A 24,148-nucleotide genomic window follows, 5' to 3' on the forward strand; every position below is an offset into this window, starting at 1 on the left:
GGCGCGCAGGGGCTGGGGCGGAGGGGCGCGTGCAGAAGGTGTGATGCGCTTTGCACGTGTCCAACGGTTTTCAGTGAAGGCGTCGAACAGGTTAGTGAGAACGGCGAGCGAAGGTTGGTTTCTCTGGTCAATCTGTGAGGAAATGCACCTTTAAAACCACATAGAAAGGAAAAGGGCCGGTTAAAAGTGAGACGAATGTTGTTCTTGGAAGTGTGTGGTAGTGGATATTTTCAGAGAGAGAGAGAAGAAGAAGTCTGCATTTTATCATTTTTTAAGCTAACTGCTACATTATAGCAGTACCATCTAGCGTGTCCTGACCAGCTGGTACGAGAATTACAAGATATCTGACCGCAAACATCTTCAAAGATTTGCTGAGAGGTCAACATACACAAAATGCTGCAGGAACTCAGTAGGCCAGGCAGCATTTAGGAAAAGAGTACGGTCGATGTTTCGAAATCCTTTGGCAGGGCTGGAGTAGAAAAAAGCTGGGCAGGCCTGCTGAGTTCCTCCATCGGTCTATGTGTGTTGTACTCATTTCCTAAATGCTGCTTGTGTGAGTTGCTCGGATTTCCAGCTTTTGAAGATGCTCTCTTGCTTGCTGAGAGGTCACCTGGGTGTCCCTTCCATCCATTAGAGATAGTATCAGGAGTACGGCGGATGTAGGGCCCTTGCCATTGTCAATGATCCCTCCCATCTTTGACCCTCTACCACCAGGCGTTAGGCATGGTGGCATTAGGCAAACAACAGGAATTCTGCAGATGCTGGAAATGCAAGCAACACACATAAAAGTTGGTGGTGATTCAAGCAACACACATAAAAGTTGCGGGTGGCATTAGGGTTAGGATGGGAAACAGCTCCTTTCCCCAGGCCGTAAGTATCTTAAACTTCCTACCACCACCCAAGTCTCATCATGTATGAAGTGACAGTAACTATATACTGTTTGTAATTTGTGTTATATATGCTCATCTTATTTGTGGTAATATTACCTTGTGTGTACAAGTTATATGTACTGTGTAGTGCAGTTGGTCCGGAGGAACATTGTCTCATTTGGCAGTATACATGTGCATAAGACCATAAGACATCTGGCCCATGGAGTCTGCTCTGCCATTCAATTATGGCCAATCCTTTTTCATTTCCCAGCCTTCTCCCTGTAACCTTTGATGTCATATCCAATCAAGACCTTATCAATCTTTGCCTTAAATACACTCAACGACCTGGCCTCCGCAGCTGCCTGTGGCAACAAATTTCACAAATTTACCACCCTTTGGCTAAAGAAATTTCTCCACATCTCTGTTTTGAAAGGGTGCCCCTCTATCCTGAGGCTGCGCCCTCTTGTCCTAGTCTCTCCCACCATGGGAAACATCCTTTCCACATTTACTCTGTCTAGGCCTTTCAACATTCGAAAGGTTTCAATAAGATCCCCCCTCATCCTTCGAAATTTCAGTGAGTACAGATCCAGAGCCATCAAACATTCTTCGTATGATAACTCTTTCATTCCTGGAATTGTCCTTGTGAACCTCCTCTGAATGCTCTCCAATGCCAGCACATCTTTTCTAAGATGAAGGGCCCAAAACTGTACACAATACTCAAGGTGAGGCCTCACCAGTCAGTGCCTTATAAAGCTTCAGCATCACATCCCTGCTCTTGTATTCTAGACCTCTTGAAATTAATGCTAACATTGCATTTGTCTTCTTCACCACCGACTCAACCTGCACATTAACCTTCAGGGTGTTCTGCACAAGGACTCTCAAGTCCCTCTGCATCTCAGATTCCTGGATTTTCTCCCCGTTTAGAAAATACTCTGCACATTTATTTCTGCTAACAAAAGTGCATGACCATGCATTTTCCAACATTGTATTTAATTTGCCACTTTCTTGCCCATTCTCCTAATCTGCCTAAGTCCTTCTGCATCGTAACTGTTTTCTCAACACTACCTGCCCCTCCACCAATCTTCGTATAATCTGCAAACCTGGCAACAAAGCCATCTAGTTCATCATCTAAATCATTGATATACAGCATAAAAAGAAGTGGCCCCAACATCGACGCCTGCAGAACACCTCTAATTACTGGCAGCCAACTAGACAAGGATCCTTTTCTGCTCTCAGGATGAGGCTTTTCATTCCAGGACGAGGGAGATGTCCTCCTTTTTTAAAGAAAGGGGCTTCCCTTCCTCCACCATCAACTCTGCTCTCAAACGCATCTTCCCCTTTTCACGCATGTCTGCTCTCACTCCATCCTCCTGCCACCCCACTAGGAATAGGGTTCCCCTGGTCCTCACCTACCACCCCACCAGCCTCTGGGTCCAACATATTCTCCGTAACTTCCGCCACCTCCAACGGGATCCCACCACTAAGCATATTTTTCCCTCCTCCTCCCCCCACCCCCGCTTTCCACAGGGATCGCTCCCTACGCGACTCCCTTGTAAATTCATACCCTGCATCCCTCCCCACTGATCTCCCTCCTGGCACTTATCCTTGTAAGCGGAACAAGTGCTACACATGCCCTTACACTTCCTCCCTTACCACCATTCAGGGCCCCAAACAGTCCTTCCAGGTGAGGCGACACTTCACCTGTGAGTCGGCTGGGGTGATATACTGCGTCCGGTGCTCCCGATGTGGCCTCTATATATTGGCGAGACCCGACGCAGATGGGGAGATCATTTTGCTGAACACCTACGCTCTGTCCGCCAGAGAAAGCAGGATCTCCCAGTGGCCACACATTTTAATTCCACATCCCATTCCCATTCTGACATGTCTATCCAAGGCCTCATTCAGGTTGGAGGAACAACACCTTATATTCTGTCTGGCATGAACATTGACTTCTCAAACTTCCACTAATGCCCCACCTCCCCCTCGTACCCCATCCGTTATTTATTTATATACACACATTCATTTGCTCGCTCTCCTTTTTCTCCCTCTGTCCCCCTCACTATACCCCTTGCCCATCCTCTGGGCTTCACCCCTCCCCCTTTTCCTTCTCCCTGGGCCTCCTGTCCCATGATCTTCTCATATCCTTTTTGTGTCCCATGATGCTCTCATATCTCTTTTGTCAATCAACTGTCCAACTCTTTGCTCCATCCCTCCCCCTCTTGTCTTCTCCTATCATTTTGGATCTCCCCTTCCCCCTCCCCCTTTCAAATCTCTTACTAGCTCTTTCTTGCTCTTTCTTCAGTTAGTCCTGACAAAGGGTCTCGGCCTGAAACGTTGACTGTACCTCTTCCTAGAGATGCTGCCTGGCTTGCTGCGTTCACCAGCAACTTTGATGTGTGTTGCAAGGATCCTTTTATTCCTCCTTCCAATCAGCCAGTGCTCTAACCATGTTAGTAACTTTCCTGTAATACCATGGGCTGTTAACTTGGTAAGCAGCCTCGTGTGACACCCTTTGTCAAAGGCTTTCTGAAAGTCCAGGTATACAACATTCACCGCATCTCCTTTATCTATCGTACTTGTATGGTTGAACGACAATAAGCTTGATTATATTCTGCGATCTGGTTTCTGTCATTATCTCAATGTATTTACATATTCCATGAGCTACCTGAATGGCACATGTTTTCCCACTATCTCATTGCAAGAGAAATTTTTACAAGGATGTTGCTGGGACTTGAGGTCCTGAGTTACAAGGAAAGGTTGAATAGGTTAGGACTTTATTCCATAGTGCAGGACAATGAAGGGGGATGGTATAGAGGTATACACAATGGCGGGGCGGCTGCAAATAAGGTTTTCATCCTCGGGGGTGAGTAGAACTAGAGGTCATTGTTTCGTATTTTATGGGGAATCTGAGGGGTGAATGTAATCACTCAGAGTGTGGTGTGAATGTGGAACAAATTGCCAGAGCAGAAGTGGTAGATGCAGGTTCAATTACAATATTTAAGAGGAGTTTGGACAGATACAGTACATGAATAAGAGAGGTGTGAAGGGCTATGCTCTGGGTGCAGGTCGATAGGATGTAGAAAACCAGTCTGGCATAGATTAGTTGGGCCAAAGGGCCTGTTTCTGTGTTGTAGTGCTCTATGACTTTGAGTACAAGTGAACTGGTCAACCTTGCTTAACTGGAAGGTCCAGGATTCCTGTGACTTGGTCTATGTAGCTAAAGGTTCATTGGGGACACTGCCTTTAAAATGGACGGGCAAAAGGCTACTCCCAGCTTTGCTTGTTTTCAGATCTCTGAGAATTTTAGTTTTTAAATACCTCAGACATCGAGAGATATTTGAAACTACAAATAATGAAGTAAATACACAAGCCCATGAGAGATGTTTTTAAAAAATTATGTGATTTAAAAACCTTAAATCAAAGAAATAAGTAATTTTCCTTTACTATGCCCAACAATCCCAGTTGAAATCACTTGTTCTCGTGACTTTCCAATGTAAATAATTGGATTAACAGGTTGCAGCTTTGTTACTGGGTAGAGCACATTGACAAATATGGAACTGTCCATGAGTAAGTTTAGGATTTCTGCACGTGATCAGGCCCATTGATTGAATATGGAATATGATGGATGTACCTTGAGCTTTACTTGCAAGAGAGTTGAAATTCTGTCCAAGTTTGATAGTTAAGCGAGGCCATAAAATCAATGGATGGGCTGTGGCTGTTACTTAGAATTGTTTAGGGCTTGTGGATTATCCAAGGCTGAAGTATATAAATGTAGATTTGTTTAATGAAGAATACTATTCCTTCATAAGTCTAATTTCCTTACTGGACAAAGAGATGGAGTGAATAATCCCTATTCAAAACTTCACAACTGAGTTTGGCATTACCGTTGATAATGCCGTTGTTAAATTCAGCTGACATTCTGACTATTCTGAAACTGTACTACTCTAGAGCAGTGAATAGTTTCTAAAGATTTCCATCTTGCCATTATTAATCAAGTTATTTACTTTGAATCAGTATTGCTTCTGAGTCTGCTATACATCTGACACCATAGTAGTAGCTTTTTTTGGTCAGCAAATATTCCCATGCCTTGGACCTTTTTTTTTTAGGGGCTTATAACCGCCTGTACAATTGCTTCCTCAATTTCCTCACTTGAAGACCCAGTCAGTTCAGATTGACAGCAACAGCTCCTCTGCAATCTTTAACAGCACAGGTACACCACAAAGCTGTGTGCTTAGTCCCCTGCTCTACTCACTTTACACTTATAACTGAGGCTAAGCACAGCTGCAATGCCAGATTTTTTAAAACAATATTTTTATTGAAATATATATATATGGAGCGAGAATTGGAGGAGCAAATTTGTAAGGAGATATCAGTAGTAGGCACAAGGTTGTGATTGTGGGAGATTTTAATTTTCCACACATAGACTGGGAAGCCCATACTGTAAAAGGGCTGGATGGTTTGGAGTTTGTAAAATGTGTGCAAGATAGTTTTTTGCAGCAATACGTAGAGGTACCAATGAGAGAAGGGGCAGTGTTGGATCTCCTGTTAGGGAATGAGATAGGTCAGGTGACAGAGGTTTGTGTTGGGGAGCACTTCGGGTCCAGTGATCTCAATGCTATTAGTTTCAATATAGTTATGGAGAGGGATAGATCTGGACTCAGGGTTGAGATTTCTGATTGGAGAAAAGTTAACTTTGAGGAGATGTGAAAGGATTTAGAAGGAGTGGATTAGGACAGTTTGTTTTATGGGAAGGATGTAATAGAGAAATGGAGATCATTTGAAGGTGAAATTTTGAGAGTACAGAATCTTTATGTTCCTGTTAGTTTTTTTTAATATAGTTTTTATTGAGTTTTCAAAGTGATACATGAGAAAAAAATACCTCCCCTCCTCTCCCCCCTCTCCTTAACCCTCCCACCCCGATATATACTCCCACCCAAAAAGAAAAGAAAAAAAGAGGAACCGCCTGAATATTGGAAGGTTTGCACATGCTCCATGGGATAAAAATAAATTTAATACGGATTTGTTACTTTCCCCCAAGGAACCAAGATCTTCATCATCGGAGCTATAAATAAGTGCTCCAAATATTCAAAAATGTTACATATTTATCTCTTAAAATCTAAAACATTACTTAGCTTCTCAACTCTCATAGTTCCCTGGGGAATCTCTGAACTTCACCATGTTGCTATGTGTTTCCCTCCCAATCATCCAGGCAAAAAGAAAAAAAAGATAGATAAGATACAAAAAAAGAAAAAACAAAATACCCCCCCGACTACTGTTGTGAATGAAAAGATACACAACACTACCCCCCTCCATTGTGCGAGTCGTGGCTGTTTCCACGCTTGCACACATGAATAACGTAGCGATTGGTCAGTATTTCTTCCAGCTCCCCGTAACAAAAAATTATATATATATAGAAAAAAATTAATATTATTCCCAGCTAATATTCCTCAAATTTTAACCTTTCTTCTCCTCCCTCATATAATTAATAATGTATTTATATATTCATCCGCCTAAAAATTCAACAGGCCTAATCCTTGATCCAGTCTTCATCTTCAATCCATCTCGCTTCCTTAAGTTTGTTCTTGTATCTAGTGAATATTCAAAGAATCTCGCACAAACTCTTCCGCTTTCCGGTAATCGTCAAAAAATCTTTTTTCTCCACCAGGCAAAAAAATCTTCAAGGTTGCAGGATAACGCAATATAAATTGATAACCATGATCCCATAGGGCTTTTTTCACTGGATTAAACTTCTTCCTTCTTTTCAAAAGTTCGTAACTTATGTCAGGGTAGAAAAGAATTTTCTTCCCTTCTATCATCAGTGGCCCTTTTCTCTTCTTGGCAGCTTGGGCAGCCGCCTGTAGAATCCTTTCTTTGTCTTGAAATCTTAAGAATTTTATTAAAATTGATCATGGATATTGGTCATCTTGTGGTTTTGGTCTTAGAGCTCTATGTACCCGCTCAATTTCAATTGATTGGTCTTCCTCTTTCATTTGCAAGGTTTTCGGGATCCATCTTTGAAAAAATTCTATTGGATTATCTCTCTCTATACCTTCTTTAAGACCAACAATTTTAATGTTATTATGTCTACTAAAATTTTCCAACACGTCCACTTTCTCCAAGAGTCGATTTCTTTCAGTTTTCCAGATAAGCACATTATTTTCTGTTTTTTCCACTCTATCGTTAATATGCTCCATTGTTCTTTCCATCTTCTGAAGTTTCTTATCCATTTTATCCTGTCTTTTCATAGCTTTATCATAGCACATCTTTGCGTCTCTAAGCTCTGTTCTTAATTTTCTTAGTTCAGCCGTTAATTGCAATAAAGCCTCTCTTACGTCTCCATCGTCTCCTTTACTTCTGTCTCTTCCAGTTCTTCCTCCTCTTCTTCATCTGTATTCTCTGCGATATCCAATTCTGACTCTGAGTCACTTTCAGTTGCAGTGGCCGTCGGTTCTTGTAGTTTAGATTGTGTCGATTTGCGCATGCGTAATTCCGGCATCATCTTCCAAGAGACCGCTGCTGCCGCCATTGCTCCCCATTCTTCTACGCCAGAGATAAAATGCGTCTCCTCTGAAGGAGATCCAACCTGAATCCGAGGCTCCATCGCTGCAGTAGGCCCTTTTTTCTTCCCATCTCGCGGCGACTTCACAACAATAGACTTCTGCTGTTGTGGTTTACGAGGCATATCGTAGAGTAGTCTTCGAAGTTTATAAGTAGTTTTTGGAAAGTATTTATTAACTTTGTTTAAACGGTACTTTGCTGATTTTTTACGGGAGAGCTGGATTTACACATTTCAATCCTACGTCATCACGTGATGCCCCCCATGTTCCTGTTAGGTTGAAAGGAAAGGTTAAAAGTTTGAGAGAGCCATGGTTTTCAAGGGATATTGGAAACTTGGTTCGGGAAAAAAGAGAGATCTACAATAAATATAGACAGCATGGAGTAAATGAGGTGCTTGAGGAATATGAAGAATGTAAAAAGAATCTTAAGAAAGAAATTAGGAAAGCTAAAAGAAGATATGAGGTTGTTTTGGCAAGTAAGGTGAAAATAAATCCCAAGAGTTTCTACCGTTATATAAATAGCAAAAGGATAAAGGATAAAATTGATCCCTTAGAGAATCAGAGTGGACGGCTATGTGTGGAGCCAGAAGAGATGGGGGAGATTCTTAACAATTTCTTTTTTTCGGTATTCACTAAGGAGAAGGATATTGAATTGTGTAAGTTAAGGGAAGTTATGGAAACTATGACGATTAAAGAAGTAGTATTACTGGAGCTTTTAAGGAATATAAAAGTGGCTAAGTCTCCGGGTCCTGACAGGATATTCCCTAGGACATTGAGGGAAGTTAGTGTGGAAATAGCAGGGGCTCTGACAGAAATACTTCAATAACATGTTGGTCAGACACAGAAATACCATGGATATTTTGAGGAACTATTCCAAAAAGCACAGTTAATTTATTAGGTTGTAAATTAATTTCAAATGCTTTAGAAATTGTTGAGAAAACTGACTTCCAGAACTGTTCCAATATAGAACAAGACCAAAACATATGTGTCAGTGTAGCTATCTCAGTTTTACATCTATCACAATGACTATCAACATTAGGAAAAATTTTAGAAAGTCTCTCCTTTGTCAAATGATAACGATGTTCAATTTTAATTTGAATCAATGAATGGCTAGCACAAATTGAAGAAAAGTTAACCAACTTCAATATCCGCATCCAATCCTCGCATTTGTTACATTGATAACTAGGAGGGCCATTTTGTTGAAGTGGAAGGATACATCAGCTCCCACTTTGTCACAATGGTTCTCTCAAGTGATGCTATGTCTTAGTTTGGAGAAAATTAGTAGTCGAACCTTTGAACCTTTATTTGATTTTGAGAAAAGATGGGGCTCATTTGCTCGTTATTATCATTTGAGTTAATTGATATAATTTTTCCACCATCTAATTGTAAACTCTTTTAGTATATTTTCTTTTCTTGCTGGCGGTTTGATGTTTATTTTTAGAAGCTTTTTGTATGACGCATGGCTCCGGGGTTGTACACCTAATGGGTTTTCCTTTTTTTCCCCTCACTTTCCTGCTTAGTAGGTTTTTTTTTGTTATCACAAAATTTTGTTTTCAATCTTTAAGTTTTTTTTGTGGCATTGTAAGAGTTGTTACTTCGAAGTACTCATGTTATTTTCCCTATGTATGTATGTGTGTGTGTGTGTGTGTATGTATATATATATATATATATATATATATATACACACACACACACACACACACACACACACACTAAAAAGATTTGAAAAGAAAGAAATATTTCAAATGTCATTAGAAACGGGGATGGGATGGTGTCAGAGGATTGGCGTATTGCTCATGTTGTTCCATTGTTTAAAAAGGGTTCTAAGAGTAAACCTAGCAATTGTCGGCCTGTGAGTTTGACGTCAGTGGTAGGTAAATTGATGGAAAGTATTCTTAGAGATGGTATATATAATTATCTGGATAGACAGGGTCTGATTAGGAACAGTTAACATGAATTTGTGCATGGAAAGTCGTGTTTGACAAATCTTATTGAATTTTTTGAAGAGGTTACTAGGAATGTTGACGAGGGTAAAGCGGTGGATGTTGTCTATATGGACTTCAGTAAGGCCTTTGACAAGGTTCCACACGGAAAGTTAGTTAGGAAGATTCAATCATTAGGTATTAATATTGAAGTCGTAAAATGGATTCAGCAGTGGCTGGATGGGAGACGCCAGAGAGTGGTGGTGGAAAACTGTTTGTCAGATTGGAGGCCGGTGTCTAGTGGTGTGCCTCAGGGATCTGTACTGGGTCCAATGTTATTTGTCATATACATTAATGATCTGGATGATGGGGTGGTAAATTGGATGAGTAAGTATGCAGATGATACTAAGATACGTGGAGTTGTGGATAATGAAGTAGGGTTTCAAACCTTGCAGAGAGATTTCGGCCAGTTAGAAGAGTGGGCTGAAAGATGGCAGATGGAGTTTAACGCTGATAAATGTGAGGTGCTACACTTTGGTAGGACTAATCAAAATAGGACATACATGGTAAATGGTAGGGCATTGAAGAATGCTGTAGAACAGAGGAATCTAGGAATAATGGTGCATAATTCCCTGAAGGTGGAATGTCATGTGGATAGGGTGGTGAAGAAAGCTTTTGGTATGCTGGCCTTTATAAATCAGAGCATTGGGTATAGTAGTTGGGAAGTAATGTTCAAATTGTACAAGGCATTGGTGAGGCCAAATTTGGAGTATTGTGTACAGTTTTGGTCATCAAATTATAGGAAAGATGTCAACAAAATAGAGTACAGAGAATGTTTACTAAAATGTTACCTGGGTTTCATCACCTATGTTACAGAGAAAGGTTGAACAGGTTGGGTCCTAATTCGTTGGAACGTAGAAGGTTGAGGGGGACTTGATAGAGGTATTTAAAATTATGAGAGGGATGGATAGAGTGTATGTGGATAGGCTTTTTCCATTGAGAATGGGGGAGATTCAAACAAGAGGACATGAGTTGAGAGTTAAAGGGCGAAAGTTTAGGGGTAACATGAGGGGGAACTTCTTTACTCAGAGAGTGGTGGCTGTGTGGAACAAGTTTCCAGCAGAAGTGGTTGAGGCAGGTTCGATGTTGTGGTTTAAAGTTAAACTGGACAGCTATATGGACAGGAAAGGAATGGAGGGTTATGGGCTAAGTGCAGGTCGGTGGGACTAGGTGAGAGTAAGAGTCCGGCACGGACTAGAAGGGCCGAGATGGCCTGTTTCCGTGCTGTAATTGTTATATGGTTATATTTCACATATACAAATAAACAATAGTAATAATTAAACTAAATAGTGAAACATGTCCTCAAGTTTTTCACAATCATCAAAGGAAAAGAGATATACAATTTCACACACTTCACATATTTAATAAAGAAATAAAGTAAAAACACATCAGGAAAAAAAAACGTAGAAGCACTCAACAACACACAGCTATTTCAAAATGACTGTGCATCTTGATGTCCAAGAAACTCCAAAATAGGTTTCCACATTTTCAAATTCTGCCCTTCCTCTGGTTATGTAAGTCAGTCTCTCCAATGTAATACAAGATGCCATCTCCTTCACCCATACATGTATCGAAGATATATCTATTTTTCTCCAAGATAAAGCTATGATCCTTGCCTGTAGGAGTCCAAAGTCAATTAAAGTTAACTGTTTTGGGCTAACAGTAAAGTTCTTTGGATATATGCCTAGTACACACATTTTTGCTTGGTGAGGCACCTTTACTCCAACAATCTCAGATATAGTCTGAACAACTGTTTTCCAGTATTTTTAAAATTTTGGACAGTCCTATGCACAGTGAAACAGACTACCCATTTCTTCTAAATATTTAACACAAATGTCCAGGATGTCAGGAGTCCAATGGTTCAGTTTGACAGGGGTAATATAAATTCTCATTAACCATTTGTATTGTAATAGCTTCATTCTCGTATTGATTGATTGTTTTTGGGCTTTTAAGCATGCTATTTCCCGCTTAGTTTCTAGTATGTCCTCTTGAACATCCAGTCTCCATGCCTCCAGCCTGTCAGTGGTGGACTCCTTATGATATGACCTCAAAGCTGTATAGAATAAAGAAATCAGACTCCTCCCCTTTAGGTTTAGAAGTGTGAGGTTTTCAAGATGTGATAGTGGTGGTTCAGATATTAAATGCTTATATTTTGATAATATGAAATGTTTCAGTTGCAAATATTTTAAAAAAGTGTTTTTTAGGGATATGGTATGTCTGACACCGTATCAAATGCATATTGATCAAATGTAATAAGATTACCATTCATATAAAGGCCCTCTATTTTCTGCACACCTTTGTCTGCCCAGATTCTGAAACCACCATCTGCTCTTCCTGCCCTGAAGTATGTATTGCTCCATATTGGGGAGAAGTGAGAGATGGGAGGAGTATCTTTGATATGCTGATGTACTTTATTACAGATGTCAATAGTATTTTTGAGGAAAGGGTTCTCGGTTGTTCTTTTCAGATTTCCTGGGTCTGCAGAGTATAGATACTGTAGAGCTTTAATGGGAGGTTTGGTACTGATGCCTGTTCAATATTCACCCGGGCTGGAACGGCCTCCATTGAGAAATAAAACATTGTAGAACGTAACTGAGCAGACCAATAATACCATTTCAGGTTGGGGAGCCGTAGCCCTCCCCTTTCGTAAGGCAGGTATAGCAACCTAAGTCTCAGTCTAGATTTTATATTATTCCAAATGAATTTACTAAAAATACTATTAAGCTTATCAAAAAATGACTTTGGTAGTGGGAGAGGGAGTGATTGAAAAGGGTACAGAAATTTTTGGTAATATATTCATTTTGATCATGTTTATACGGCCAATCATTGATATGGGCATTGTTATCCATTGATCCAACGTCCCTTTCACTTCATCCACTAGTGGGTCATAGTTTGTTGGGACGATTGTTTTAATTTCAGGGGTAATTTTGACACCAAGGTAGGTAAATCCTTCCTTTGCATTTATAAATGGGGTTTTTATGACTGGTTTCAGTCTTTCTTCTTTGTTCAAAAATAATATTGATGATTTTGAGTTGTTAATGTTATAACCAGAGAACTACCCAAACAATTCAATCTGTTGCATTAAGTTTGGAATACTGATGGATAAATTTGTTAAAAAAAGAATCATGTCATCAGCATATAAGGATATTCTATGTTCCTGTTCTCCTAGCTAGATGCCGTCAGTCCTGTCTGTGTTCTTATTGCCATAGCCAGGGGTTCTATGGCCAGTATAAACAACATCGGTGACAAAGGGCATCCCCGGCGAGTAGATCGCTCCAAGATGACTGGTTTAGAAACTATAATGTTTGTTAAGACACTGGCTATTGGGTTTATATATAAAATCTGAATCCATTTAAGGAAGTTCTTTCCAAATCCAAATCTAGGCAATACATTAAATAAATATGGCCATTCTATTCTATCGAAGGCCTGCTGAGCATCCAGTGATAATACTGCTGTATCTTTAGCGTCAAATTTTTCATGAATTATGTTAAGAACTCTTCTAATATTATGGAATCCTTGGTGTTTTTGCACAAACCCATTCTGATCATTATGAACTAGATGTGGGATATAAGGATCCAATCTTCTTGCTAAGGCTTTACAAATTATTTTTGTGTACGATCCAATTAGATTTAATTGGAACATTCTGTAGGAGGTTTGCCTGGCTTCAAGATCAGTGTGATCATTGCCAGCCTTAAAGAGGGTGGGAGAGTTCCATTCCGATAAGATTCGTTATACATGGTTAAGAGTGGGACTAGTAATTTTTCTTGAAATGTTTTGTAGAATTCAATTGGTAGGCTGTCAGGCCCTGGCGCTTTACCACTGTTAATATTTTGGATAGCCTGTGATAACTCTTCAATTGTTAAACCTCTATCTAACTCCTTTTTTGCATCTTCTGTCGGTGCCTAGAATTGAAAATGATCAAGAAATACGTCCGGTTCTTCTGCGGCTTGGGAGCATTCTGATCTATATAAATGTTCATAAAATTCTCTAAAACTGTTATTAATTTCCAATGGGTCTACTGTTAGGCTTCCTGAAGAAGTTATTATACTGATAATTGCTCTATTAGGCTGCATTTTTTTAATTCTCCATGTCAAAAGTTTCCCAGCCTTTTCTCCTTGATTGTAATAAGATTACTTCAGCCACATTAAACTTTTTGCAGCTTTATCAGCAGATAATTTATTATATTTGCCTCTCAAAAGTAGCAGATCTCTTTGTTTTGTTGGATCACCCTTTAGTTCTGTCTCTAAAGATTTAATTTGTTTTTCCAGTGTTTCCATCTCTATTTTTTGTTGTTTGGACTTGGAGCTTGCATAACTGATGATTTCTCCTCTAATATATGCCTTGAAAGCCTCCCATCTTGTGCTGGCACTAATTTGATCTGTATTTAACTCAAAATAACTATTTTAGTTCCCACAAATTTAACAAAGTCTGGGGTTTGTAGCCATCTCACCTGAAATTGCCAGTTAGGGGGACTGTGAATAAATTTCTCTATATGAATACTTAATGAAATAGCAGCATGGTCACTTATTACTATGCTATCATACCAGCAACTTTTAATCTTTGATAAGAGCTCTCTTGAGACAAGAAAATAATCAATACGAGAACAAGATTTACATATACTTGAATGGCAAGAGTATTCTATTTTGCCAGGGTTTTGTTCTCTCCATACTTCAACCAAGTTTATATCCACAATGTATTGTTTTAGTAATTTTGTAATTTGTGCCTTATAGGTATCATAGCCTGTAGAGCTATCCATTGCTGGGTTTAAAGTGCAATTAAAGTCTCCTCCAATGATATAAAAGCCTCATAAAGTGGACAAAGTAAGGAAGAAATCTTCAAAAAAATTTAGGATTGTCCTCATTTGGGCTATATATACTAACTAGGTTTAATGTGAACGAGGGTATTACCTTGCGTAATCACATACCTTCCGGCTGAGTCTTGGATTGTTTTCATAATTTAAAATGGTATCGTTTTGTGAATAAGAATAAGTACACTTCTAGCATAGTTGTTGTATGTTGCATATATTACTTGGCCAGGCCATCTATTCCATATCAGTTTAATATCTGAAACTGTCAGATGAGTTTCTTGAAGAAAAATTATTTTGGACTTAAGCTGTTTGATTCTATTCATAACCTGTTTCAATTTGGTTAACTTCTTTAGTCCCCTAACATTCCAGCTCGTGACTTTTATATTCTGATATTCTGAGTGCTGGTCTGTTCCATATATAGTACATGTCAATTATACCAGGAAAAGGAGTAAGAAATATTACTGCTGCGTTGGGTGCATGACATATAGAAAAACAAAAAACACATATACATCTACACATATAAACATTTGAATTCTTGAATTCCCCCTCCCTTACTCAAAACAAAGAACTGTAGAGCTTGTGCTGATCCACTCTATGGAGGAGCAGCTAAACTATGCAAACCTAACTCCATAGGCAGCTAATGGTGTCCATCAATCATGCACCATATTATATCTTAGAATGTTATATACTCAACCCATTTAGCATAAAAGTAAAGTCAAAGTAGCCACTGAACTGTATGCCAGTATTGCCTATTATAAATGTTCATTCATGTCATCTCAATAGAATTAAGGTTTCAACAAACAAAAATGTGGTAAATAATAAAAATAAGCAAAATAATAAAGCTATTCTGGCCGTATAAACAACTTCTTAAATACAGTATCTTTTCAAGAATAGAATAAAAGGCTAAAGTGGCAGTTCTAGTAAAAAAAAAGGAAGAAAAAGAAGTCTTCTGGGACCCTGTAGACATATACCTGTTATGCAGTCAGTATCAGCTGATTCTCAGGGGTATGGAAGTAAACAAATCTCACTACTGCTTTAATCAGACCCCTCAGCAGGCGTGTCCTCGATGGAAATCTTCCACTTCTTTTGGTGATGAAAACAGGTGTATTTTCCCATTGTGGAGGACTCTCATCTTGCATGGATTATATTGAAATCCGCGGAAAGTTCCTTTTTCGACAAACGCTCTTCTGACCATGTTAAACTCGTTTGGCTGTCGCATGGTCTCAGCTGAGAGGTCCTGAGCGAAGAAAAGCTTGTTTCCCTCATATGTGATATTATACTGTTTAGTGGAGCAGAAAACAAACTCCCGATCTTGAAATTTCAGAAACTGAATGAGAACTACTCTGTTCTGGTTTGGTTTCGACGGTGCTAGAGTTCGGTGAACTCTTTCTAGGATAAAGGATCTGTCGGTGTCCAGCTCCAGCCAGCGCAGTAGCATGTTTTGTATAAACTTCAGCAGTGGTTGTTTTCCTTCAGCGCCCTCCCGGAGGCTGAGGAACTGCAAGTTTTTCCTTCAACTCTGATTCTCCAGGTCTTCAGTCTTGGATTCCAGCTAGGCGATTCATTTCATGGCATTGGTTAGTTCAGTCTTGTTCTTTTCCAAGTGCTCCTCTGCCATCATTATTTGGTTTTCAACATCTACTATCGTGTGGTATTAGAAGCAACATTTCGCTTCACCTCCGACATACTGTTTTCCAAAGCAATGACAGAGCTGGCCATCTTACCCAGGTGGTCATCTGTACTGTCCAGTTTGGATCCAAACTCAGAGCAAAGTAACTTTAATTCAGCTAATGCCACCGTTAGCTCTGCCATGTTGCTAGATGCTTCCTCCTCTTCCTTCATTGATGGAGTGTTGATTTTCGATTTTTTGGATCCACATTTTCGGGTGAAGATATCACAGTCCTTGATTGTAATCGTTTTTGACGTAGCCTGAGTTCGGTTGGAATTATTAACTTAGGTTTTTAAAGTTGTTTAGTGCAGGTTGTATGGTACCTCCACATTAAGCTGCCATTTTTGTTCTGCAATGCCATATTGAAGTTTGCTGATGACACCACTGTCGCTGGCTGAATCAATGTGGTGAAGAATCAGCAAAGAGGAGGGTCTGGCCGAGTAGTGCTAAAACAACTACCTCTCTCTCAATTTCGGCAAAGCCAAGGAGCTGATTATTGACTTCAGGAGGAGGAAAGTGGAGGTCTGTAAGTCAGTCCTCATTGGGGCTTTGAGGTGGAGAGGGTCACCAACTTTTAAATTCCTCTGTTTTGTCACTGCAAAAGATATGTCCTGGGCTCAGCACTTAAGTGCCATTACGAAGAATGCACGGCAGCACTTCTACTTCCTTAGCAGTGTGCAAAGATTTGGCATCTAAAACTTTGTCAAACTTCTATAGCTATGTGGTGGAGAGTATGTTGACTGGTTGCATCACAGCCTGGTATGAAAACACCAATGTCCTTGAATGAAAAATTCTGCAAGAAGTAGTAGATACAGCCCAGTCCATCACAGATAAAGCCCATCACTGAGCACCTCTACATGGAGCGCTCTCACAGGAAAGCAGCATCCAAGGACTCTTCCCCTTGTGTTCTTGATCTTTTACTCTTGCTTGGTTATTTATTTCTCTTGTATTTGTGCAGTTTGTAGTCTTTTGCACATTGGTTGTTTGTCCGTCCTGTTAGAAGCTGTCGTTAATTGATTCTATTGCATTTCTTGGATTTACTGTGTATACTTGCACGAAAACGAATCTCAGGGTTGTATATGGTGACATAAGTTTACTTTGAACATTAATTCATTTTGTTTTTAAACAGAATTTGTACTTAAGCTGTGTCTTATTTTTTTCTTTATTGCTTAAAAAATTTCACACAGAGGGACTTCCGGGTCACCAAGAGAATGGCAGCGTAGGAAAAGGTCTCTCGACAAAAAAGAACGTAAAGTACCCCAAAGTCGAAATTAGACAAATATTTTGTATTGTATAACTGTATCAATAAAAGGGACAAGAATGGAGTCTAAGTACAAGAATAAAAAGTCCGCTCAGAAGACTGATGAATATAAAAAAGACGCGGCAAGACGAGGGGCCTAGCTCCCACATGGCTAGCCAGGATGGATATAATGTGGAAGAATGGCGAATCTGACTTTGATTCTTGGAGAGATGCGTGATTTCCGACAATATCAACAACAGCTGGAAGATATTAAAGGAGAAATAGGAAAATTTAATCTGAGGTTAGATGAAGCCGAAGCGAGGATTGTAGGGACTGAGGAGAGCCTGCAGAATGCAGAGGAAGTGATAGGAGAAATGCTGAAGCTACAGGAGCAGCTCCAGTGGAAGCTAATAGACCAAGAAGGCCGCTCAAGAAGGGAAAATGTGAGGATCTGTGGAGTTCCCGAAGGAGCTGAAGGTAAACCGGGATTGGTGATTCCCTTCGTGGAGAAGCTGCTTAGAGAGAACCTTGAAATACCAGACGCAAAAGATCTACAGATAGAAAGGGCCCACCGCAGGTTGGCACCACAACCCCTGGCAGATGCCCAGCCCAGGTGGATTTTAGTCAGATTTCTCAGTTACAGTACAAAGGAAGAGGTGCTTAAACTGGCATGGCAAAAGAAAGGCTTTCTGTGGAGCAACTGTAAAATCAATTTAGACCACGATTACGCACCAGGGATCCTTGCTAGACGGAAGGAATACGTGGAAACACGGAAGCTCCTGAAGGAAAACAACATCAGATTTCAGACCCTGTATCCAGCCTGGCTAAGAGTCTTTTACGACGAAGGGACAAAAACCTACGCTACAGTGGAAGAGGCAACGTTGGATCTGGCAGTTCGGGGACTACCCATAAAAGTTATCACCCAACTGGAGTCGTTACTGGAGAAGATTTGGCGGTGGACATGGCAGCCAGTGTCGTGAGGACGCTCCACTTGAACCAGAGTGTCAAGCTGTAAGGAAAAGCTGCAAGTATTCAGACGCAAACGTACAGAGAGTGTAGAATAATTGAGAAATGTCTGAAAAGAGTAAATCGTACTTAAAAGGTAAAATGAAAGCTGATAATTGAAAATAATCTAGACGGAATAGCTTGAATGGTAGCAATATGGTCGAGACATAAAAAGAAGAGAATTCTTTATGACTCTTCACACTACGGAGGGCACTCTAGCACAGACTGGAGATAGGGGTTATCCCTCTGGACTGAGGCGGGTCGGTGCTCAGGCCTCCATGTTGGAAGTCAGGAAAAATTTTCAAATGTTCTATGTTCAAAAATGCCCAGGGTTTGGTTTTGTGTTCTGTTTTACTGTTGAGAAGGGATTGCTTACTGTTGGTTTAGAAAAAGAGTGTGTTTTTTTTCTATTAGAGAAAAATGCAAATTGAACTGGTAAAAATAATTTCCTATAATGTAAATGGGGTTTTGAATCCAACTAAGAGAAATAAGATTATATCTAAATTGAAAAAGGAGAGGGCACAAATAGCTTTCCTTCAGGAAACGCACATGAGCCAATCCAAACATGCAAAATTAAAAAGAATGGGCTTTAAGCATGTATTTTATTCATCATATAAATTGGGCCACAAAAGATGAGTAGCTACTTTAATATCAAGTGCTCTTAATTATGAACATATTTCAGAGACTAAAGACAAGGATGGACGATTTGTAAGAATTACTGGAAGAATAGAAGGTACTGAAATATCATTGTTGAATGCTTATGCTCCACCAGGTTGTGAATGGTCATTCTATAGACACATTTTTGACCTAATGGTCTGCTCTCAAGGGATAGTAATCTGCGGAGGGGATTTTAATATTAGGTTAAACCCTGCATTAGATTCTTCAAGAACAGTATTCAGAATAAACCTCTGACTAGGAAAGTGAATTCGTTGGAGGAGTTGGGAATTAATAGATGTGTGGAGGGAATTACACCCCACTAGTAAAGACTATATGCATTATTTTTCCCTCATTTATCTTATTCAAGGATAGACTTTTTTTTATATTTAACATAGATAGATTCAGGATAAAAGAGTGTAATATTGCAACAATTGATCTGTCGGACCATAGTCCAGTCTCTATGTCTCTAATTCTGGAAAGGAAAATGAGGAAAACACTATGGAGGTTAAATTCACAAATACTCAATAACCTGAAAGTAATGGAGAAATTAAGGGGAGAAATCAAAGAATACTTAGACCATAATGACACGGGAGAAACATCACCAGTGATGTTATGGGATACATTGAAAGCTGTACTGAGAAGAAAAATTATTTCCATTACTACTCACATGAAAAAATTCAATGCACAAAAATTAGCAGACCTTCAAGGAAAATTAAAACAGCTTCAAGTTGTAGATAGCAACAAAATTAGTTGTAATTTAAAACAGGAAATTGAGAAAGTGCAAAGTGAAATTGATGATACATACACATTGGAATCTCAAATAAACTTTCTTTACCTGAGACAAAAGAATTATGAAGTAGGAGGAAAATCAGCTAGGTTATTAGCATAAGTTACGTAAACAAGCAGATAACGCAAGTCATAAAATTAGGAATCCAAAAACAAAGCTTGTGGAGAATATAATAGGGAAAATTCAAGAGAGTTTTGAAACACATTGTCGAGAACTGTACTTTCAACCCCGGGCCTCCAATGAGCCCTATATAGACACTTTCCTGAATTCTTTAGATCTACCCAAACTCACAGATTTACAAAACAAATGCTTATTAGAACCAGTAACTGCCAAAGAACTGAACGCGGTCATCTCTAGATTAAAGGCCGGAAAGTCTCCAGGCTCTGATGGGTTTACTTCAGAATGGTACAAATCACTGAAGTCACAGTTAGTTCCATTATTACTTAACACCTTTAATTGGATTTTACAGAGAGGAGAAATTCCACCTTCCTGGAGAGAGGCGATTATCTCAGTTATTCCTGAAGAGGGTAGAGATAAACTAGAATGTGGTAATTACCGACCAATCAGTGTTCTTAATTTGGACTACAAAAAATTTCACACAACCTCTCATGGTTTCATTTTTAAAGTGCTTATATATGTGGCGAAATGGCACTGTGTGTATAGCAAATGCAAAATCAGGACAAATGAGCAGAATTTTCTGCTGACCTTTGACCTGCAAACATTTATGAATTCCAGACATCAGACTATAAAACTACGCTGACAGACAGTGTTGAATCCAAGAAAGGCTTTGTTAGAAGCGCTACATTTTAAAAGTGTAATGTATCTACTAATCCAGGAGAATCCCTGACACATGGTAGGTGGAAACAGCAATAGGAATAATCCGTAGTATGAGAGGGGAAAATGTAGTAATTGATGCTGGGACTGGATAAGGAAGGGAAGGATGAGCAGATACGATCAGGGGGAGGGGATGGGAAGGAGAGGCCAGGGAGAAGAAAGTGAACTGAATAATTCTGTGGGTGGTGGAGAAATGGAAATGTGAAGGAAAGCAGAGGACCACTAGGAGTGAGAAAGGAACACAGGATGTGGATGTCCTAACACTAAAATTCAGTGTGCATACCATTGGTTTGAAGGCTACCCACATGGAATTTGAGGAGTTCTCAGAGCTTGTGTTTGATCTCAGTGGAGTTCAGTGTGTGAGTGCAAAGCAATCTATAATTAAATGCGATTGGAAGTTCAAGATGGCTATTGTGGACAGACTGAAGGTGCTCAGCAAAATAATCACCTAGTCTATCAACACACATCAAAGTTGCTGGTGAATGCTGCGTTCACCAGCAACTTTGTGTGTTGCTTGAATTTCCAGCATCTGCAGAATTCCTGTTGTTCACCTAGTCTATATTTGGTTTTGCCAATGTAGAGGAGGCCATGTTGAGAGCACTGAATGCAATTGACAGGTAAAAGGTGCTTGTGAATCTCTGCCTTCAGGAATTTGTTCTACATTACAGCATCTACTATACATTTCCATGTAATCCCAAGTACTTTGAATTGTGTTAGCATTCACATTTTGATCTCTATGTTTAGTAAATGACTGATATATGAAAGTCATATTTTGCTGTTATTTGGTTTTGCACAGCATTTGCATTTGTATTTTAATTTTTATATCCACTGAGTAATCAATTCCTTAGATATGTAGTCATATTTTCAAATTTCACATGACACAAGGCCAATCAGCCTGTAAGTTTTTACTGTCTCTCAGGCTATCTACATTTGTCCCATTTCCCTGATTTTTATTTTCTCTGTAACCTATTTTGCTAAATACACATGTATTCAGCAGGTCACAAAAATGCAACTAAGGTTAATTTGCCAGACCAGAATTTTGCCATTGGAGTGTCTGTACTTATTTAAAAGTAGTACAGCATTTTAAGGAAATGGAAGAGGGGCAATGAAATGTCATACCTAAAAGTTGCAGTTTAAGTTGCATCAAAGTTCACCATTTGTCTTGTATTGAGTGTTGTGAAGCTGTCGTTACCTTGGGCAAGGCATGCCACAGAAAGTTGCTCACATGCATTCTTTTAATGGTCTGCTTAATTAACAGAATTATATAAAAGACTGAAAAGCTGTAATTAAATGTGCTATATGATTGATTATTAATGGGGTGCTGCAAGAATTAGGATTAGACCTTAAGCTTAACGTTAATGACAGATGAAGGAGCCGGTGGTAGACCTGAGGAGAGCTAAGGTACAGGTGACTCCTGTTTCCATCCAGGGGGTCAGTGTGGACATGGTGGAGGATTACAAATACCTGGGGATACGAATTGACAATAAACTGGACTGGTCAAAGAACACTGAGGCTGTCTACAAGAAGGGTCAGAGCCATCTCTATTTCCTGAGGAGACTGAGATCCTTTAACATCTGCCGGACGATGCTGAGGATGTTCTATGAGTATGTGGTGGCCAGTGCTATCATGTTTGCTGTTGTGTGCTGGGGCAGCAGGCTGAGGGTAGCAGACACCAACAGAATCAACAAACTCATTCGTAAGGCCATTGATGTTGTGGGGATGGAACTGGACTCTATGACAGTGGTGTCTGAAAAGAAGATGCTGTCTAAGTTGCATGCCATCTTGGTCAATGTCTCCCATCCACTACATAATGTACTGGGTGGGCACAGGAGTACATTCAGCCAGAGACTCATTCCACCGAGATGCAGCACAGAGCGTCATAGGAAGTCATTCCTGCCTGTGGCCATCAAACTTACAACTCCTCCCTTGGAGGGTCAGACACCCTGAGCCAATAGGCTGGCCCTGGATTTATTTCATAATTTACTGGCATAATATACATATTACTATTTAACTATTTATGGTTCTATTACTATTTATTATTTATGGTGCAACTGTAATGAAAACTTAATTTCCCCCGGGATCAACAAAGTATGACTATGAAGACACAACATTGTAATGGAACATTTTTCTGTGCTATACAGTACAATAGTCTTTTTACTACCAAAAACATTTTCAACAGCTAGCAAAACAAGGTATAGGTACTTCTTGGTTGTCAGAACTTTGAGGTCTTTGGCAATGGGGCATCTTCCTTGGAAATCTTGTAGTTATTTATGTCAGGATGATAGAATCCAACACTTAACTGAATCAGTTAATAAAACCCTCTGGATTAGGATCAGGTAAATATGAGATGAAGGGTGAGTGCAAATGGTGATTGGAGATGATGGGTCTGAACCAGGAAGATGTGTTCAGAATTTCTATATGTTAAGGCCAGAAGACCCAGTGTTTCAGATTCAGTTGTATATTTGCTTACATGATGAGTGCTTTAGAATATCACCTCATTGTCTTGCAGCAGTCAAGTATTCTAACCTATGTTTCAATGTGTCGAAGAAGTTTTAGATCACCATATGAGGTAAAGAAGATGTCAAAGCAAAATTTAACAGGACAACCTGTTTATTCAAAAATTATTTTTTCAGGTTGATTCAGAATGACTTCTGGAAGAGCTGTGATTGGGAAGTTAGCTCCTGATTTTGAAGCTACAGCTGTGATGCCTAATGGACAGTTTGAACAACTCCAACTATCTAAATACAGAGGTAAACATAATGACAGTTGCACCCAGTTTGGCTCCCTGAGCCCCTTCCCCCTTTGAACTTCTCTTCTCTAGCACATTAGAATTGAATAAAGAATGTCAAAGCTCCGAACAGGCCATGGGAGAGGAAAACTAACTTTATAAAACACAGTGATAGAATATTGTAGAAGCAGGTGTATGGCATGTGGCTCCTTGTGCCTGCACTTCTATTCAATGAGGTCTTTTATCTTTGTTGTACTTAATTCCTACCCAGTACACTGCTGATGTTTAGCGCAGTGATGAAGGTCCTCCTTGGCCATCCAGATGTTGAAGGATTCTTCATTGCTGTTTCTGCAATAGCTTTCTTTGACTGATTAAGGTTGTTATCCCTGAGCTGAATCTGCAAAACTGGAGGACAGATGGACCATTCTTAGTCTGGCCTCTATGCTTTGACCTTACTGGCATGGGTGACCAAAGGCAAAGCACAAGGCCCTGACTCCAGCCAGCATAGTTCTCCAGGTCTTTGAAGCACGCAAGCCTCCAAACCATGACAAGGTTGTGGTCCTCTTGGAGGTCTTTGGTATAATGATCCCATATACCTTGATTGTAATAAAATCTTAGAATCTTTTAAACTTTGGAAGATCAACCAAAGCATGAGAAGAATGCTGGAATATGTTGAGAGACTGCCTAATGGTTTTGATTGCACAGTGTGGTATTTATAAATTAACTTGTTCATTTTCTTCACAGGAAAATATGTAGTCTTCTTTTTCTACCCACTTGATTTCTCCTATGTGTGTCCAACTGAGATTATTGCTTTTAGTGATCGTGTAGAAGATTTCAACAAGGTTAATTGTGAAATAATTGCTGCTTCTACAGATTCCCATTTTGCTCATTTAGCTTGGTACGTAGCACTACTTTGTTTCCTAATCAATTTATCCAATGTTTAAATTGCAATTTTCAAAGACATCTAGAGATGTAGATTTAAGTGTTTTTATTTTAGCTTCTGGGTTTTCTCA

At 39.6% G+C, this 24,148-nt stretch overlaps 1 protein-coding gene across 1 annotated transcript in view; it reads left to right on the plus strand.

Annotated features, from left to right (window-relative positions):
* The first annotated feature begins 24 nt into the window (after positions 1-24).
* Positions 25-24,148, plus strand: part of LOC134355205 (peroxiredoxin-1-like) — a 51,828-nt gene continuing 27,704 nt past the window's right edge. The window contains exons 1-3 of the mRNA XM_063064988.1: positions 25-90; positions 23,041-23,157; positions 23,880-24,033. Of these exons, the coding sequence (XP_062921058.1) occupies positions 23,052-23,157; positions 23,880-24,033 (260 nt within the window). The 5' untranslated portion in view covers positions 25-90; positions 23,041-23,051. The remainder of the gene's footprint in view (positions 91-23,040; positions 23,158-23,879; positions 24,034-24,148) is intronic.

Source organism: Mobula hypostoma, chromosome 12, assembly GCF_963921235.1.
Source record: "Mobula hypostoma chromosome 12, sMobHyp1.1, whole genome shotgun sequence".
NCBI classification, from domain to species: Eukaryota; Metazoa; Chordata; class Chondrichthyes; order Myliobatiformes; family Myliobatidae; genus Mobula; species Mobula hypostoma.